A 21,340-nucleotide genomic window follows, 5' to 3' on the forward strand; every position below is an offset into this window, starting at 1 on the left:
TTTAATCAACTGAAACTGAGATAACATGTAAAATAAAATACAATATAACTCACACCTATGTGGCTTAAAATACAACTATTTCTAAACTTTCTATTTAATCATACTTTTAGTATCTATAGGTATATCTACTATTTTATGAAAATCTATAAATATATGTATAACTGTGAAAACTTCCCTGAATGGTTTTATGTCATGATTTAACCCCTCATGACAGGGTTGTGCAGCCCGTAGGTAAGACTTAATACTAGTTGGCCTACCAGCATAAGTTAACTAAAACCTCTGTCGTCAGATCGGCCGCCTCAACCCAGACTACCAGAGAGTTTGCAAGCTCTCCCAAGGCACGATCGACTACTCATAAAATCCACACACTATTTGAGATATGTGCTTGCACTCTATACTGAATTAGCTACAATATCGTGCTCTGTAATTTGATCTGATCCATCAGGGTCTGATACTATATAATACTATTATATATCTTATTAGTTTACCATGATTCTGTTCAACTATAATAACCATGATTCAATAAAACTGTATTAACCATAACGTTGTAATAAACTAGTCTGTATAAACTGTAATATTTGTTTGTTATAGTTCTGTATTATCTGTATATCATGGTTTTGTAATCTGTATATCATGGTACTATGAAAACTACATATCTGAATAAACTGTGTAAATCATAATTTTGTAAAACACTGAATAGCCATAGTTCTGTAAATAAACCATATAATCTGGATATCATAATTCTATAAAACTATGTAATCGTAATTTTGTGAAAGTTGTATAGAATTCTTTTTTATACTAATACTTCTCATGCCACACAAATAAATAAAAGTCATTGACTATAATATGTAAAACTGTATAATTTCTTACTCTAGAAACCCATAAATATATACTACATTTTACTGGTAAAAATTTCTCATTTAACTGGCATAACATATTTACCTTACTTAACTAACTGGGAAGCCTAACTCTCACTCTTCCTTACGCCCACAACATACCAAATTCCAAAATCCTGAAATAATGTACATTTCCTAAATCAATCAACCCAACTTAGAATAACAACTATACTTGCCTTTTCCCCAGGCTCACATATCTCTTTTATCCATAAAATTCTAAACTACTAATTTTTATCAATGTTACCCGAGTTCCAGAGAAAACACCCACTAGGATCCTCGACCCAAGCCTGTGGTGTTTGGAAACTCAAACCCTGAAATTACAACGCCCTAGTTTAATCAACTCAAACTTTAGTATAATTCAATCTATGACAAGATCTGGGTTCAGAAAAGCCTGATAGCCATGAAAATTATAAAATAACCTACTTATCCTGATTTTGGGATGGTGCCTAAACTTCTCAAACCAAGATTCTGCTCTGGCTAAGTTGTAGAGAATTTCCCCGGGATCATCATGGTAACTTCTTATCGTCAAAACGGGGAAAATGGGAGCGAGAAATGAAGAGAGAAGGTAGAGGATACGAATTCTAAAGAGAGAAAACGAAGGAAGAAAGATTTTCTCGTCAAAAATTTGATTTTTTGTATATATAGGTGGCTGGCCACGTGGCTTTGTCGATGAGACACAGGGACTCGTCGATGAACCGAAGAAGGGAGTTTGTCGACGAAGGTAATGAGTTCGTCGACGAACCAAGGTCTAAAATTTTCCCCTCTTGGTATCTATTCTTCGACAAGACACTGAGGCTCGTCCTACAAGTGTGTTCGTCGACGAAACCAAGGTGTTCGCCGATGAACCCTCTTTGTCCCTTTTTGGATTTTCCTTTTCCTCCCATTATCTCCCTTTCTCTCTATTATTTAATTACTATTATTTTTTAGGTCTCTACAACTAGTCTTGCATGATATCGTTCCACCTAATCATTGTCATCTTGCTTGATCTTGTAGACCCATTTATTTCCAATGGCTTTATGTCCATGTTGTAATGGAACAGGCTCTCATGTATTATTTCTATACAAGGCTTCAATTTCTTCTTGCATCGCTATCATCCATAAAGAAACATCAGTGCTACTAATAGCCTCATGGAAAGTTGATGGTTCTTCATCTTCTGTTAGAAGACAATATGTAGTATTGCTTGCCATGACATAATCAGGATGCCGTGATGGTTTCCTTGTTTCATGTACTGAATGTCGAACTTCTATATCATTGGCCTCATTTGGTTCTGATTCCTCATGATCTGTTGTGGCTTCAGAAGAATCTTTCTTTTCATCTATCTAAACTGTAGTAGTCATTTCTGAAGTGTTGTTGTTTTCTTTATTTTTCAGTTCATTTTCTGAAAAAATCACATCCCTGCTGACTACGACCTTGCAGGTAGTGAGATCCCACATGCGATACGCCTTGACTCTGTTAGCATAACTCAAGAATATGCATTTCTTGGACTTTGGGTCCATTTTAGTTCTTTCCTAGGCATTATACATTACATATACAGGACATTCAAATATGTGAAGAGAAGAATACTAGGCTGGCTTACCAATCCACATCTCCATCGGTGTCTTCAAACCAATTGTTGTTGACCGTGACCGATTTATCACATAACAAGTAGTTCTGACTACTTTAGCTCATAATGACTTGGCTAGATCTGCAGTCTTCAACATGGCTCTGGTCCTTCTAATAAGGTTCTGTTCATCCGCTCTACTACGCCATTTTGCTGAGGTGTATGCACAATAGTGAACTGCCTTTGAATACCCTTTTGCTTGCAAAACGAAATAAAATTGTCATCATTATATTTTCCTTCATTATCTATCCTTAAACACTTGATTCTTTTTCCAGATTCAAGTTCCACTTGCGCTTTAAATTCTTTGAAAACTAGAAACACATCTTTCCTCTTGATTGGATACACCCATAATCTCCTAGAGTAGTCATCAATAAATGATACAAAATAATTTGCTCCTCCTAGGGATGGAACTGGTGATTCCCATACATCAGAATGAATCAAGTTTAGAATGTGTTTGCTTCTAACAGTAGATCTTTCAAGTTTTAATCTATGTTGCTTGCTTGTAACACAGTGCTCACAGGAAGGTAGACTTATTGATTTGAGTTCGGGAAGAAGATTACGTTCTAAAAGAATCTTCAAACCATGTTCAGACATGTGGCCAAGTTTGCGATGCCACATTATCGTTAATTCTTCCTAGGTAGATGCAACTAATGCATCTCCCTGTTGTATAATATTTCCTAACAGTGTGTATATATTTACCATGATCTTTTCTGCCTTCATCAATACAAGCGCACCTTTGACAACCTTCAAGATCTCATTTTCAATAAGGGTCTTACCGTTGAGGTCATCTAACTATCCAAGAGATAGTAAATTTTTCTTCAAGCCCTTCACATGTCATATCCTTTGAATGGTGCGAATCGTATCGTCGTACATATTCAGTTTGATATTACCAACTCCAACGATATCTAATGCATAATCATTACCCATGAACACAGATCCGTCTGAAACAGGTTCATATGAATGGAACTAGTCTTGGCGAGAGGTCATGTGCCAGGTTGCTCCTGAATCCATGATCCATACATCAGTGAGTTTCTTACCACCTTTAGAGATAGTTTCCGCTTCGCTGTACAGGATTTTGCCATCACTGGAAGTACTTGCAGTGCATCCTTGAGAAGTGTTCTCCTTAGGAGCTTTCCCTGCATTCTTCTCCTTTGCCAACAATCCTTTGAGATATGCCCCCATTTTGCCATAATTGTAACATTTAAAATTCTTTTTACTCCTTGATTTTGATCTACCATGATTGTGACTCCCACTAGAGCCATTTTTTGTTGATCATCCTCTCATCATTGGTAGTGCCTAAACTTGTTGAGAACTAGACGATCCGTCTTCCTTATTTTTGCGTCTGGATTCCTTCTCCAGATAGTTGCCGCAACATCATCGAAGATTAGGTTATCTAATTGAATATTATTTGTAATGTTGATGATGAGTTGATCATACAAATCTGGCAGACTTTGGAGTAGAAGCTCCGCTCGTTTGGTTGGCTCAATCTTATGGTCTAACGTTGTTAGTTGGGAGAATAACGTATTAAGATTGTTGATATGGTCCGTAATTGATGTGGACTCACTCATTCGAAGAGTGTGGAGTCACCTCTTTAAGAAGATTTTATTGTGAAGTGACTTTACCTCATAGAGCTTTGTCAGCGCATCCCAAATTTCTTTTGCTAATAACACCGAATCTGCTAATGTTAGATGAAGATTAGCCACAACATTGGCGTCCATCTTGTTCCATTTTTCGTTAGTTATCCCTGTTGGTCTATCTCCAATTGCCGCTAAGCAATGTCCTTTCTCAGGACCGCCTTCATTTTCAATTTCCAAAGGGAGAAACTACCCCCATTGAACTTCTCATTTTCGTACTTTGTTACCATTGTAGTAGATAAGATCTACTCCTCCACTAAATGAGCACCCACTTTTTCACCATGATCAATGTCGTATATGTGAATAGTATCGTAAATGAATGAAATTGTATACTTAAACAAATCTCGTATACGTTCACAGTACTGTAAAAGTATCCCGTGACACGTGTGAATAGTAATCATAAATAGTAACCCCAACCCAAAGATCATAACCTGAGACTCTAATACCACTGTTAGGAAATTGAATGGGTAGGAATATTATCACACGGCTAAAATAAGAAATGAGAAAATAGGAATTGACACCAATATTTACGTGGAAAACCCCCAAACAAAGATTTACGTCGAAAACCCCCAAACAAATCAAGGGAAGAACCATGGGCAAGAGTAGAAGGAATCCACTATGAAAAATAATGATACAACTTCTCTCTAATTACAATAGGAAAACAATGATACCTCTCTCTTGAATTAGGAGTACACAAATCTCACTAGAAATAACAGGCTACAACAGGGACACCTTTTTTAGGAGAGTACTTGATTTCTCTCTCTTTTAAGCTGGAGTTAGAGATGCTTGGGATGAATTGGAACTCCTAGTAAACATCTCTATTTATAATAGAGAGTACTGCCCACCTTTGTTGAATACTCCTTTTTGCAGCACACTTTCGTAGATTTAGGCAGCTACCTTTGTAGACTTGTATAGCCACCTTTGTAGACTTGTGCAACCACTAAATGAATAGTGCAGCCACCATATAAATAGTACGGCCACCATATGAATAGTACAACCCCTATGTTGGACTTTGAATACTAGAAATGACTTTACAATTCAACATGATATAAGTACTTCAATATTTTTAAAGGAGAGAAAAATTATTAAATACATTAGGTATATATTGTTAGTGATTGTATTGCCTCTATGCATTGGATGGTGGAGAGTGGGAAAAGATGTTGATTTTTTTTAATCATCCAAAAGTCTAATCTAAAAAAATCCTTAACGAAAAATTTTTAAATCTCTAATTCACCTCTATTTTGAGATTGTACCAAAGTTAACAATATATGATTGACTACACAGTTATTACTTAGAATTCTAACCTAAACGAACCCTTTGGTCCCCTCTAGGTGCACCAAACCAAGGTAGTATGTGACTGACTCCAAAGTTCGCTTCTAATAAATCAAAAATTTGACCTTGATGCAAAATTAAATCTAGGACCTCCTATTATTAAGAAATCTTGCAGCTTACCCATGTTCATTTGAGTCAACTCTTGGATGTTGGGTTGCTTTGTGTGAGTTTTGAGGACACATAATTCCTAGTCAAGCCATTTTAGCCCCTTTACCGTGTGGGAGTTTGAATTTACGTATTAACTATTCTCAACTACAGTACACTTAGCCACTAGATTACTTGAGTGGAATTTAAATTTTGTATCACTCCCAAATAATTTAGAATGTGTCATTATAAAATATCATAAATTTAGAAAAATAAATAATTTTAAGACTTAAATGTTTACGGATGTCATTGGTTTATAATTAGTACTTTTTTCCTCCAAAATAAAATTATTTTATTGTTATTTATTAATTTTTAAAGTTTTGTGATATTCTGACATAATTTATGCCAAAGTCAATTGGGGTGAAATAACTCTATTTAATCGGCCATTATTTTCCCTTGTTTTTTTAAAGAAAAATATTTTTTTCTTGGGGTGACCTAATCGGACAAGCTGGCCCACACCTGACACCAGATTGTACAACTTTGGAAGAACCATTTAAATATCAAAAGTACTTTACTTTTTTATTAACACGTGCCTCATAGATAAAGCGAGTAAAACATTGTCTACGCGAGAGAGAGTGTGTCTGCAACCCAAAATCTCTATAAAGCCAGCTCTGCAGATGTCGATCTGCCCAAGGCAGCTCCCCTCCCTCGCTCTCTCGGTCTGGTTGCCCGATCGCCTTCTTACTGAATTTCCGTCTCCGTATAACCCCTAGATCATCGGCGGGACACGGTTTCAATTAGTACCAGGTGTCCGATTCCCGGCTAAAAGTTTCCGACTCTGCTCAGGCTCCGGCGGGCTGCCGGCGAGAATTGGCCGCGTACGGCTGCGTTGTAGAGTCCGTAGATTGAACGCGCCATCCATAAGAAGACTCCCAGACGCATGAGCTGGTCGGTCGACCTGGGTTTTTCCTCTCCGAATTCGAACCACTTCATAACGTGTCTCTTGATCTTCATTCTCCATTATTCCCCCCAATTGCCTCCTTCCTTGTTTAATTTCGAGATTAAGCCTGTAGAACCCAAGCCATCATCCTCGGTATCGTTATCGTTACTGTTGTCAAGTCATAGAAAATTGTGTAGAAATCGTAATTTTTGTGACACCAGCAATAGCCGATCGTTGCAGTATGGAGTCTGGGAGCAGGAGTAATCGCCATCTTTCCTCAGGTTTGTTTGGTCTTTTTTTTTTTTTTTCCCTTTGTCGGTAACATGCAGCCTCTCCTTGTCTCTTGCAAATATTTGTGCTCTTTCTAATTGAATATTGTTGAACTTTACCATCTTTTCAGCAATTTTTAAGATTACTGCATCATATGACATTGCAAAAGAAATGATATCACTTTAATTCATGCGGAAGGTTCAACAATCCTTATTTACGCTTCTGAAATATTAATATAAATTTCAAGAACTGGAGGATAGTTGTGTAATGACTGCAGATAAAATGTGCACCTTTTTATATTCAGCGATTCTCAACTACGCCCTCGTGCATGAATATGACTGATATGTGCCGAATTATGAGACTCTGATTCAGATGTTTTTAGGCTCATCCATAAAAATAAATCCGATGTAAGGGCATCTCCAGATGCCATGAGCCAAGCTTGTTCATCGCATTATCTTGCTTGTGACTGCTTGCCTTGGCCACATGGGATGGGCGACCATCATGTAAATAGTATTATAGGTTTTAGTCATTGATTATGTTTATGCGTGAAAAATGGGGTATGGCTCCTAGGTCTGTTTGATGTGTCCTAGTGTTAGAGCTAGAATACCATATAAAACTCTTTACAAGAGGATGAATGTTCATCAATCATTGTAAAACTCACTAGCATTTGTAAATGTGTTTAGCTTACTTGCTTCCCTCGCCAAACACATGTTGCTTACAGATGTGCTGCTAATGAAGTACGTTTCTTCAATATTTACTGTGATTCTCATTTGCTTACATTATTTCTAGATGCTTCCACTTACTTTGCACATGATGATTATGAATGTGTTCTTGTGGTAAACCACAATATACTTTTGACTAGCTAGTTAACAAGAGTACTTTAACTAATGCAGCACGACCTTTCACAAGGTGTGAAGTGTTAAATCTATAACATCATGTTACTAGGCTCCCTGCTTTGCAAGTGTAGGAAGAGGATTGTCCCAATATACTCAATTTTACCCCTACTTTTATGCAAAGACTGTCTCCTTTGACCCGAATCCGCATCCAACTGGTCACAAAGGAGCAACCTTACCATTGATTTAAGGTCCACCCTTATCTATCTATCGATAGCAAAATAAAAAATTTCATGAATAGAAGAAGAATTTATAAAAAGGATAATATGACTTCTCCTGGAAAATTTCTGGAACAAACTAGAAGGAAAAGACTAAAAAACAACAAAGGAAGAAGAGGGAAAATCAAGTTAAAATGCTCCTCCAATTTTATGAACTCTTTATTAGGTCTACGTTTCAAATGCTCAAACCATCTAAACCGCCCACCCTTATCTTGTTTTCAACTAACTTACTTCTTTGTGTTATATATATCATAATTAACTATGAAGCATCAATTCTAAATATTTCTTGAAGCATTTCAGGAAGTAGAAGAATGCAATGAATATCATCTTAATACATGAATATCCAATTCTTTAAATATGAAAATTTTAATTTTATATTTGTCACCTGATTAAAATTGATTTGAGGGTAGAAGAGACCCATTGAAGCAGCACTCATGCATGATGAATTAAATTCCTAGAATTTTCATTTCTGTTTCCTTTATTTAGATTATTTTAGTTAGGAGATATCTCTTAGATTCTAGAATACTTTGAGTTAGGGAATTAGTATTTTAGTTTACCTAGGATTCTAAAATTAGTATTCTTATTCTCCAAGCAGTGTAAGCTTATGAAAGGTGTCCTCTATATTCGATTAATCAATCTTGAAATAAAATTATTTGGTGTTTGACATTGTCCTCCGGTAAGTGTTGTCATTGGTCAGTTTCAATGTTTGGCGAAGGTGTAAGGCGAGGCGCTCTAACCCTTACGAGGCGAGGCATAAGCCTTAAGGCATTGGGGCGTAATGCTTTTGAGATTTTATTTTTAGATAAAAGTATGTAAATAAATTGCATATTTTAAAAATAAAGAAAAAGTTAAGAAAATCACAAATATAATGGGGCAAAAAATTCAAACATAATTTGCAAACTATTTGTTGGCCATTCAAAAAAATTGCTAACTTAAATTCATTACGTAAATCATGACAAGAGGTAGCTATAACATTACAGAGTTCAAATTATTTTTCAAGATCTAGGATACAGCTAAATTGTTTTGAAAAGGTTGAAGTTCAAGAGTTTTAGAAATGAACTCATATTATGACATTCTTTTTACATAAACATGGAGTTAATATTTTTCTAGCCAAATCTTACTTGAGAATCACACATCCAAAATGCATAAGTCTCAAGTAAAAAGGTGCAAATGGCATGCCTTTTGTGCAAATGCAGAAGTCACATCGTGTAATGCATTAACCTTTTGGGGATTTGGTATTTTAGATTAAGCCTCAAGGCGTTTTAGGCATGCCTTGCCTCCTTGATTAAGCCTTTTAAATTGCCTTGCCTAGCCACCATCTCTGCCACGCTCACAATTTTCCAGCCTTGCTTGCCTCCACAACTTCCTTCCATCCACCATCTACAGCTGCAAAAAAGAACTTTGAAAGAATGTGCTGCTGCAGACCAGAACAGAGAACACCTTGCACAGCTGGAGTAGGCTACTGAGTTGTTGTCGACAAGCAGGTTTCTCTGGCAATCTTTGCAGACTAGCTTACCTTTCCAACTGTTCTTCTATACTGTTTGTCATCCAGTCATTTTTGTTCATCAAACCAACCACCACCGTCACTCATGAGACCCTACCTCGTTTGATATTTTGGGTCTTGTTAGATTACCACTTTACCTAAAAGCTTAAGCTCTTAGGTTGTGGGCCAACAATGTATATCAAACTTTAACAGGTCTTTTGATCGAAAAAGAGGTATTAAAAAACTAGATGGAACTAGTTTATTCTAGTCAAACTAAACTGGTTAATTCAAACTGGGTTGAATTCAGACCACTCTCAATGGGCTAGACAACAAAATAAAAGGAAAACAGAACAAGACAAAAATAGTGTTTTCCTCTTCATTGGACAAGTTTGATGATAGGACAAACAAAATTGACTCCATGATCTGCACTTTCGTCTTATGCATTATTGACGTGAGTTAGAATATGTCATGAGGCTGTGTATTGGAAAATAGGCTCCCCTTTGAGCCTAGAAAAGAGGTAGACCAAAAAGTTAGTACTGAAATTAAATATTCACATGAGGAGTGATGCATCAAAATTTGACCCTCAAACTCAACTAAGCAGAGACAAACTCTAGTTGCGTCATTTTAATTCTACAAGGAAGTTAACATGATATGTAATGATAAATTTGATCCATTTGTTGTTTCAATCAAGCTTCCTAAAGCTAATCATGATTGAGACCTGGCTATGTTTAATAAGGTGAATTAAATTCAGTTATTTTTGTAATAGTCTTGGATAAAATAAAGCTCAGCAGTTATGCAAAAATTCAATTTAGTCAATCTAAAGCAAGTCCATTTGTTTTAGTCATTTGGAATTTAAAATTCATGTCACAATTCTGACTTTGATTGGCTTGAAGCAGCCGTTTGGAATTGCAAAGAAAAATTCAAGATCCGGTTCAATTGGATTTTAACAAGTTAAACATGAAACAATATTATTGTTGATTTCTCTTGCTTTATTTATGTAAGAGATTTATAACCTAAAAAATAGTTAGTAACTATGTACATTTTTAACATCGATATTTATTTGACTTTGCATATCTTTATGAAATTGAATGTTAAAAGGGGAATTAGATTGTGTCATATGAAATTCTTTAATGTCAATTCTCTATTTAATAAGCTTGGAAGAGGCATATTAGGGATAAGTATGCATTGAAGCGAACTTCTCTCCTCTCTCTCTCACACACACACACACACACACATGCACATGCACATGCAGACGTGCACACTCCTCAACCACCCTAAAGGATTAATCTGAGTGCACATATGTAGTTGGAGCTGATTCAAAATTGAAGACACAAGACTAGACATGCAATGCAATTAGCCTTCAGCAATGTTGAGGTTCACCAGTATGTTTGGTGCTGAGTTTGGCACTATAATATTAACCTTATTTTTAGGGAATATTCTTTTGAAACTGGTCTTTAGTTCATATAAGCCGAATTTTATTTTCTGTGCATGTGATTATTTTTCTTGGGTGAAAGAACAGTGTGAGGATGAGTAGTCCTTGTGCTAGATACTTTGTGTAAATGTGTTCTCTGTGGTTCATGATTGTGGATAATTGGTAATGTAAATTCTTGGTTGATCTTCACTGTGGCGAAGATTTGGTCGGTGAAAATATTTTGGAATTCCTTGAATGCATGTGGGCACTGAGCTTGGATCCTTCCTCTTCTTCTTTCGTGTGTTTCTATTGTGATTGCTTGCATTATTAGTTTTCTTATATTCCAAGCATTTTTAAGCCTATAAGTGCTTGTCTATTTCATGGGCTAAGAGTGATTGTGCCCATGTTTGGTGCAACAAAAGTGTAGGATAGGAGAGACAAGGTGTCTCCTTAGCCCTGAGCATGGGCTAGATCTGGACAGCTCCTTGCCCCCACGCCAACACACACAAACACAAAAGCCCCTAAAAGTCTTGCGGGCATTAAAAAAAATCATTCCTGTCCTTGTCCTGCGCTTCGTGGATGGCAGGCCGAAACACATTTCCAACCTATTACCATTCAATCTAGTCCAGTCCTGCAAAACCTATGAAATGACCACCCCCTTAAAGGCCTCCTATGTATTAGTTTTATTTGAAGCTGAATTACAATTTTTTTTGTTTGACATTGGTATAACATCATCCCCCAATTTCAAAGTATTATGGGCATTGTTTCCAATGTATTTGAGTAGCAGAAAAACAAAAAAAAATAAATTGTAGTTGAGAACTCTAGTTGATTAATTATTTTCTAAAAATGGTAGGATAATATATGGTATTATGGACTAAGTTCACCTAAAAAGTGACTTCATTTCTAGAATTACATTATTTAATATAGATTTGAAAATTTTGAATGATAAACTAATGCTATGTTGTGCTCCATGTGTCTATTTAAGATTTTTAAATCTCCTTGTAACCTGATGGTGATTTCTAGTTAACCGTGTTTAGTTTTCCTTTTTGGTCAATTGAGATGCCCATCTAGGAATAGGCTGCACAACAGGTGCTGACTGCTGCCTATCCACATTCCAAACCCCTCCCACCCCTTCCTGAAATTTGAACCTAATGCCGCAAATATGGACAGTCCTTGCTCAAATTGGGTTGGCATGCTATAACTGTATCAGATTAGGATCGATCTTAGTATATCCCAATCCAATTTGTTTAGTGAAGTCTCGATTCAGCCTGACCCATTACTTTGATGCATATTTGTTTCATACTTGACTATTAGATTTGAACAATACTTGCAAAAAAAAAAAAATCTTAATTTATCTTTCTTTAAATTCCATCAAACTTCTTAGCATCAACGGTGATATTTCTATTGAAATTTTATTTGCATTACTTATTACTTTAGAGAGACAAAAAAAAATGACAAATACTTTATACAGGTAATAGTATTATCTATGTAAAATCAAATTTGAGTGATATTATTGGATAATCAGTATGTTCCCAGAATTGATTGTTTATTAAATAGGTTAATAGATCCAGATTCTTTTCTATTAATTGCCCTAGGGGATTTACTCTGGTTAGATGATTAGAATGTGCATAACACTTAATTTTAAATTTGTCGCTTTCTATGTAATTTGAAGCTGGCTTTATCCAGTGTATGTGGAATGCTCACCATCTTCACCAATAAGTTTTTTCTTTCAGAGGGTGCATTGGATTAGAACAATAATTTCAGGTGTTTTAACCAGGTTGGGTGGTGCGGCAAATTATTCCCTGGATCTTTGCTATTGGGATTTATGTTTAGCTTTAGTTTTACATGATGCAATATTGTGGACTGTTTGATTCTATATATATATATATATATTTACTGCGTTGTTAAACTTATGACATGTGAAGTTCCTTTTGAGGAAATGCTCACCTTCCATTAGATGCTTTAATAGCACCAATTCATGTGACAGTATTACTCTGACATAAAAGTCATCTGAGCCAGGCAACATGATCTGCTGTTAAAACCGCTATTGCAAAATAGATGGGATGTTAAAACATCATTGCTGTCTGTTTCAGAATGCCATTCACAGCAGTGGGTATATAAGTTTGATGATCTTCTATGTTAATGCAATTTGGGGTTTGATACCCAATGTCCCCTGTGATAGGGATCCTTAATGTGTCAGACATCATGATTCTGTGAAGTGATAGTGTTCCTCATCTTAAAGATAAATGTTCTTGGTCCTAAAGTTTTCATTACATCCAATTTTTATGTTATTGTTTCCTTCTGTTTGTCTCTTGTCTCTTGATTTTAGCTTGTGTGCCTGTAAGGCCTGAACTCAAGATTCTGAATTCAATATCTCTGCTTTGTAGCTCCGTGCTATTCAAATGTTGGGAGGAGGCTATCAACCGCACCATCTGTCATTGTCATAGGTTGTGGCATTGCAGGACTTGCAGCTGCTCGTGCCCTTCATGATGCCTCATTCCAGGTATTAGAAGAAAATTTGTGAAGAATACTCTATTTTGACTCTGTATTGATGATTTATATTACATATTCCAACTGGATGCTATAATTTGCTTCATTAATTTATGATGATTTTAATTTTTAATGCAACCAACATAATCGATAGAATCTTATGATTTGTCATTTGATTGATATGATTCATATCAATTCGACACCAAATAGATTTGAATCTTACTAGCAAAACACACACACCAAAAAAAAAAAAAAAAAACAACCAAATTGTTGCCGAATCTATCAGTTCACCCAAGAATCTAATGAATTGATCTGAATTCATCAATTCACATGATTCTAGATTGATATCCTGACAGACCACATGGTTTAAAACCCCAAAAACAACTCTTTTTTTTTTGGTTTTTTCACACGGTTACCTTCCATTCCTTGTATACGTCATTTCTGTTTAAAAAAGAGCAAATAGAATTTAGGTCTTATGTTGCCTTCACAAAACCATTCTTCATTCTTGGAGGAGTATAGTGTCCTTCCATTGAGAAGGGGCGGAGTACTCATGTTTTCTTATGTTGTTAAATTCAAAAGTTGGGTTTCTTTTTAAGTAATTTGTTCAACTATTATCAATTTTTTTATGGTTAATTGTTTTTTTCTTTTTCAGTTTTCTTAATAAAGAATATGCATGAAATATATTTTTTTTAATTGCTGATAAACACCAAAAGTTCAGTTTTTTATTATTTTCTCAATTCCTTCCCTTAAACTACACATAGTTCATTTTTTTAATTAATTTTTCTTGACTCATTCCATTACTTTTTATTGTTTAGGGAACACATACTCATGAAATATGATTTCTATTATTGTTAAATTTTGAACATGTTTATTATTTTTCTTGCTGTTAGTATATCAATATATGCATGTCATTTGGAACTGATTTTGGAAATCAATTCTCAATTCTTGATTCTTGATTCCCAAATTTGGAATTTTGATTCATGATTCAAATATCAATTTGACAACTGTGCAACCACGCACAGTTAGGAAAACTTATTATGATGTGTGAGATATACTTGAAATGGTTGCCTAGTTATGCTGTTTTGTGGCACATTTTTCATAGTTGTGGCCCATACTTAGTTCCAATTACTGCACAGGATTGCCCCATTCCAAAATTCAGCCCCATTAATGCCATTTACATATATTATGTGTCAGCATTACTATCTCAGTTCTTGTATCAGCATTTTAACATTTACAGCAGTTCAGGGAACCCAGGGGTGAAAATCCCTGAGTCAATGACTGTTATGATTGGATTGGTAAATTATCTGGCATTACCAATAATTGCAGGATTAGCTAGTTTTTTTGAGGAGGATAGCCATAATGACTGCTGCAGCTCTCTCTATAAGTAGAAGTATAGGCAGACAAATATAAATCCTGTCCCGAAATGGCTCAAAAGACTTCTGATTCCTTGCTGAATTATCTGTTTCAGGGGCAGCATTTGTCCTTTTTTATTATAGCAAGATGTAAACTTCTCTCGACTCTTTTTGTTTTTTATTTTCTAACAAGATTATGCTTATTTTTGTTAGGTTGTCCTACTTGAATCACGGGATAGAATTGGTGGTCGAGTTTGCACTGATTACTCTTTTGGTTTTCCTGTTGATTTGGGTGCATCCTGGTACTTTTGCAGTTTAATAATGCCATACAAGACTGCAGATATCTTATTTATTTTCTACTGAAATTTATGCCTAAATATTGGTGTCTTCAGGTTGCATGGGGTCTGCAAGGATAATCCATTAGCACCTTTGATAAGCAGACTGGGATTACCCCTCTACCGTACTAGTGGTGATGACTCTGTGCTGTATGACCATGATTTGGAAAGGTACAAACATTTTATGTTTGTCTCTTTCAATTTTTCTATTTTCTCATTGTATTTTGGACTATAATGATTTATTGTTTTCTTTTTTAGCTATGCACTCTTTGATATGGATGGGAATCAAGTTCCTCAAGAATTGGTCAAGAAGGTTGGTGAAGTGTTTGAGGCCATTTTAGAAGAGGTATGTATCTCGTTCATCTTTTTTTGGGTTCTCTAATTTTCCCCTCCATTATGTGTCCCTTGTTTAAGTTTGTGTTTAGAGTCATTGCACTCCCAACTGCAAAGACAGTGGTGGTGTTAGCATTTACTGATAAGTTTTTCTTTCTGTTGATCACAGACGGATAATATAAGACAGGAATATGGTGAAGACATGTCCATACGTTGTGCATTTTCAATTGTTTTCGAAAGAAAACCAGAATTAAGGTTCTGATAGCATAATCCAATGTTTTAATCACATTTTACCATTATCTTTGGTTTTTTATGGCTGTGATATTTTATTGGATGCAATTTTTGCCACAGGCTGGAGGGGCTTGCTCATAAAGTACTGCAGTGGTACTTGTGCAGAATGGAAGGCTGGTTTGCTGCAGATGCTGATACTATTTCACTTAAACACTGGGATGAGGCAAGTTTGTGTTTCTCATCTTATGGAAATGGATGTGTTTTGAGACTTGATAAAAAACTTAGAAACATGGAAAACATTGAGAAGTAAATGGAGGCTAGAAAGATGCATGTAAAGCATATAAAGAAGCATATACTAGTCTAATTGCAAAAAGAAGGGGAAAATGACAATATATAGTGCTAGAATTAGAGAAAGAAAGATAAAGTAGGAGGATGATAGTGTTCTAGTATGTATATGATCATAGGATATCCTTAAAATTGCAAGTTTTATAGAATGGCTTTTAGACCAGCTATGCTATATGGATGACAATGTTGGGGCATTGAAGAAACAACACATCCAAAAAAATAAGGGTCTTTTTAGTTGTAGAAAATAATTTTTATTTTTCATTTTTAGTTTTCCAAAGAATTTCCAATTTTCCAAAATTTGCATTAAAAAGAAGAAGATAGAACATTTGTCTAGTTGCAAAAAAAAAAAAAAATAGTTTTCATTTTTCATTTCTATATTCCAAATAATTACAAAATCAATCCTGTTTTCTAATTTTCAAAAATCATATAAGAAATCAGAAATTTTGAAAACAATAAAAAGATGTTTTCCAACTTCCTAGATAATTTTTTAAAATTGGAAAACAAGGTGGCATTTTTTATGCAATTATTTTTAAATTTGGAAATGAAAAATAGAATTGTTTTAATCAGATGAATAATGCCAAAACTTTATACTTTTTTTTAGCTATTTTATACAAATGTTACAAAACTGGAAAAAATAAGCTAGATTTTTTTTTAATTATTTGGAAAAGAAAAAAAGGAATATAAAATTTGTTTCTCCCAACTAAATAGGCCTTAAATGTTTTTAAAACAAGAATACTAAGGTGGATGATGGTATAATTCTAAAAGACAAATTAAAGAATGAACACATTTATGGTAGGTTAGGTATAGCATAGGCTAGTTATTTGAAATGTTAGCCTAGTTTCATTATCTGAAATGTCCAGTACTTGACTCAAGATGATATATTGTTTGATGTTGTAGCTGGAGATCCTTCATTTTGATGTATTTTAACTCACGTTGTAGTGCTCTCTATTTTATTTTATTTTTAATTCTGTTCTCTATTGATATAGTTCATCTAAATTAGCCTTGTATAGAGTAACTTCCCAGCATGATCTAGAATTTCTTTTGGCATGCAGGAAGAACTGCTCCCTGGTGGTCATGGGCTCATGGTCCGGGGTTATCTCCCTGTTATAAACACCCTTGCCAAAGGTCTTGACATCCGTTTAGGACACAGGTATAAAGTAGTTATATATCCTTATGACTGGATTCTGAATCCTCTGCATTACTTTGTTAGTGATCTTATTTTTATTTTGTGTAGAGTTACGGGAATAGCAAGGCGTTACAATGGAGTGAAGGTAATGGTAGAAAATGGGCAAACATTTGTGGCAGATGCTGCTGTTATTACAGTTCCTATTGGTGTTCTAAAAGCCAACAGCATAAAGTTTGAGCCGAAGCTTCCAGAGTGGAAGGAAGCAGCCATTGCTGACCTTGGTGTGGGGATCGAAAACAAAATAGTGTTGCACTTTGAAAAGGTGTTTTGGCCGAATGTTGAGTTTTTGGGCGTGGTTGCGGATACTACTTATGGATGCAGCTACTTCTTAAATCTTCACAAAGCTACTGGTCATTCTGTCCTAGTTTATATGCCTGCGGGGCAGCTTGCAAAAGACATTGAGAAAATGTCCGATGAAGCAGCTGCTAATTTTGCTTTTATGCAACTCAAGAAGATTCTTCCCGATGCTTTTGCACCAGTAAGCTTGCTTATTTACTACTATTTAGCATCATTTACAGAAAGACAAATCTCTAATTTCAATTAAACATTCTTTCTTACAATTGGGGCCACGGTGGTGTGTACCGTTAGTGCACCGGTGCACCTTAGCAATACCCTGTAGCCAGAATTGTTTGTTTGGATTGTCGCTGACCTTTGCAAGGCTTTATCTGGAAAGCGTAGTCATGCGATACTTTGTCCGGAAAGTGTAGTCATGGCGCAGTTACCCATCGACGGTGTTTGCCAGCATGCAACCCTGTTATTTGGTTGGTGCCAAAAAGAAATGGGAGCAGTTGTTCGAGTTTTCTTAAGTTTTTTTTTTTTTTTTTGTTGTTTCACAGATTCAGTATCTTGTTTCTCATTGGGGCACGGATGCGAACACGCTCGGCTCCTATACCTATGATAAAGTCGGGAAACCCCATGATCTGTACGAGAGGCTAAGGATCCCGGTGGATAACTTATTCTTCGCTGGGGAAGGAGCAAGCGTGGACTACCCAGGTTCTGTGCACGGAGCATATTCAACAGGGCTCATGGCAGCTGAAGACTGCAGGATGCGTGTGCTGGAGCGTTATGGGGAGTTGGATCTTTTTCAGCCAGTGATGGGCGAGGATACATCGGCATCAGTCCCACTTTTGATCTCTCGGATGTAATGTTTGAAGAAATCCGTTCTGAATTATCTAAAAATATTCAATAATTTTCATTATTATGCTGCATATGGAATGGTCTGTCTGTCGGTCTGTCTGTCTGGGACCAAAAATGCGCCAATTTGATCGGCTGCAAAAGCTATGCTTTGGTTTGTTTTGATCTCCAAGTCTCCAGTCCAGTTTATTAGAAAAGCGTGTCATTAGTTTAATAAAGAATGGTGATATTTTTGTGGATGAGTTGTCAGAATTGTGCACATGCAATTGATGTTTTGTATTTGTGAGAGCAGCTAACTTTGAAGCTCTGTACGTCTTTTTTCTTCTGTCATGTTCTTTAAGAACAGCGCCATGTGAGCTGGTGGGATCCTCATCAGTTTGTATTCTTTTGTCGCATAATAGAGCTGGACCAATGAACCTTAGAAGTTAAAACTAAAATAAGTACTGTATAAATAGAAGAAATCTGAAACATTCTTCATGGTCTTAGACTTGGGACTTGGATTTTAGATTGTGGATTAAGAGGAGGTCTATTTTTAGTACAATTTTATAGTTCGTTCTATTAACAAATTTAATTTTAAAACTTGATATATAATTTTCCACATGGAAGGGGGAAAATTTTCGACACCCTATTTCTATAATTGAAGAGATGTTTGAATGATTCGAGTGTATCCCTATTTTTGGGTCAAGGATCCTCCAAACTATGCGGAAAAAATAATAATAATAAAGTGCCTCAGTGTGTATTATGATGGCAATTGTCAACAACAAAATAATAATAATAAAATCAAAGTCTGAAATCTTATTAGGTGGGGTTAGTTATATAAATCTCTTTTCATTAATTAATACAATCATGGACCATTTTTTTTTTTTTTACAAAGGCTATTAAATCTTTATTCACTATCTTAATTCACGGGTTGAGCCACAACCAACACTCCTTGTGAGGCAGAGATACCTCAACAACACTTTACGGGCGGTGCCAAAACTCAGCTCAATTTTCAAGTTGAGCCTAATTGGCTTACAAGTATAAAACTTTTCGTACAAAATGAATGCTTCTTAAAATAAGCAGAGATGCACAAGTCGAAAATCTAAATGCACTCTCATATGATTTAAACATGAAACTCAATAGAGTTATGATTTTTCTCTCAAAAATATTTTTCATTAAAACGTGGGAGTATGGAAAATAATTTTTTTTTTAAATGACCTTTAAAAATAATCAACAAGCCTTCCGAGCAAAAATGTAAATGATTAAATACATGCTCAAGGTTTTTCTCAAGAACCTTTTCAAACCAATATATATCAATTAAATATATGCTCAAAGTTTTTCAATAACCCAAGACGTTCTTCTCCAAAAAAATTTTAGAATAAAAATAAGAGAACTTGGGTTTTCTTTCTAAATGATTGACCTTAAAAAATAAGAAGACTTAAGAGCAAAATATATATGAGATTTAAATATATGCTCAAGTCTTACTTGGATAAACAAAATATTTCCCCAAAATTAATTTTTACAAAGAAAAGTATGGGAGAAATATTATCTTTGAAAACTATACAAAGGCTATCAAGCAATATATATATATAAACTTGAATATATATGCTCAAGCCTCTTAAAACAAAACCCCAAAATATTTTTTTCCAAAAAGATTTTCAAAAAGTGAGTGTAGGAGAAATTAATCTTCGAAAAACATTATAATAAAAGGCCTTCAAGCAAAGTATTTATGAATGAAATAAAAGCTCAAGCCATTATCAAATAAAACCCCAAAAAATATTTTCTCCAAAAAAGTTTTTCAAATAAAAATGAGAAGGAGAAAAATTACCTTTGAAAAACTTCAAGAATAGAAAGACTCAATAAAATATATGAGTAGATATGAGCTCAAGCCTTTTTAAGAAACCCCAAAAAAAATTCTCCAAAAAAAGATCTTCAAGGAGTAGGAGAAAAGAGAATTTAAACTCAAATGGGATATGAAAAAATGGAGAGAATGACAAAGATATTTAACTAAGCTTTCAAGATGATTCTCTAACATTTTTCAAGTGTTTGGGGCTTGTATTATAGGCCAAACTCATTTCTAGCCGTTTTATGGCCGTTGGGGATAGAAAATATATTTTATTTTGAAAAACTAACCGTTTACACCCATTGAGTGTTCTAACACCATCCAAAACCGTCGACAATTTTTCTGGGCTCTCCAAAACCATCGACTGTTTTTTCCCGAAAGTCTTTAGCATGAAAAGAATTTTTTGCTGCGGACACTTTCCCATATTTTGAACATAACTTTTTTTGTAGAACTCCAAATTAAACATTCTTGGTATCAACAAAAAGTTAAGAAAAAATTCCACAACTTTTATGTTGAACACTTTTTAAGATGAGAACGGATTGGTTGATAATATCGCTGCTCATTTCTACTGTCTGGTTGACTAGAGCCTTTGAAAAAATATAGTTTTGCCTTCACTTAAGTTCAAAAACCCCTTAAAAAACCTTTGGTAAGTTTAGCATTTTAAATAAAAGATTTTTCATATTTCTTGGAGGTCCCTAAGGTTAATCTATGGTCATTTTGAGTTTCAATTTAATTCATATGATATACATGCACAACAACCCTAAATTACTATTACAACTTAGAAAATAATAAATAAAGTCTTCAAGTCTTCCGCTCCTGTCTTGGAATATGATCGTTGGTGTGCATTTAAGGCTTCCATATTGCATCCCTCTTTGTGTCTTCTGCATTATAAATTTGCTCAAAGACTAAACGCACACATGAGATGTTGTGGTTTGTCATAATCAAAATAGGGATTGGACTCAAAAAGTCAACAATCTCCCCATTTTACACATAAGCAAAATTGGGTTAGCCTAAAAAGGCTCCCCCTCACAGTATGCATAAATTCAAAAATATATTTCAAACATAAACAAACATGAAGACTTCAAAATTTTCGGGTTCATTGTGCAGTTTGTGTATTGAAGCTTTCTTTAAATTTTTTTTAATAAAGCACATTTATCATTTTCCATTTTGAAACACAAAAGCAAGAGAGCACAGTTATGAATGATTTATAATTTTCCTCATTAACCTTTTACCCCTTTTGTCATCAGTAAAAATGCTAAAAAAAAAATTTTCTTTTGTCAAGAAGGGCATTTAAGCCTTCTCCCCCTTTTGTCCTTGAATTTTGAAATTTCATGACAAAAATATATTTATG

General features: G+C 35.0%; 1 protein-coding gene across 2 annotated transcripts; it reads left to right on the forward strand.

Annotated features, from left to right (window-relative positions):
* Positions 1-6,234: 6,234 nt before the first annotated feature.
* On the forward strand, positions 6,235-18,406 carry LOC131147679 (polyamine oxidase 2). Of its 2 annotated transcripts, none has more exons than XM_058097197.1 (10): positions 6,235-6,767; positions 13,149-13,264; positions 14,817-14,905; positions 14,996-15,109; positions 15,197-15,284; positions 15,441-15,526; positions 15,623-15,729; positions 16,904-16,997; positions 17,082-17,511; positions 17,870-18,406. In XM_058097197.1, exons 1-10 carry the CDS (start codon positions 6,728-6,730, stop codon positions 18,176-18,178), a joined length of 1,473 nt encoding a protein of 490 aa, XP_057953180.1. In that variant the 5' UTR covers positions 6,235-6,727; the 3' UTR covers positions 18,179-18,406. The 2 variants fall into 2 exon arrangements, with proteins under 2 accessions (XP_057953180.1, XP_057953179.1); XM_058097196.1 differs by having other exon boundaries at positions 15,623-15,725; positions 16,900-16,997.
* The last annotated feature ends 2,934 nt before the right edge of the window (positions 18,407-21,340 follow it).

The sequence above is a fragment of the Malania oleifera genome, chromosome 2 (genome assembly GCF_029873635.1).
Source record: "Malania oleifera isolate guangnan ecotype guangnan chromosome 2, ASM2987363v1, whole genome shotgun sequence".
In the NCBI taxonomy this organism is placed as follows: Eukaryota; Viridiplantae; Streptophyta; class Magnoliopsida; order Santalales; family Ximeniaceae; genus Malania; species Malania oleifera.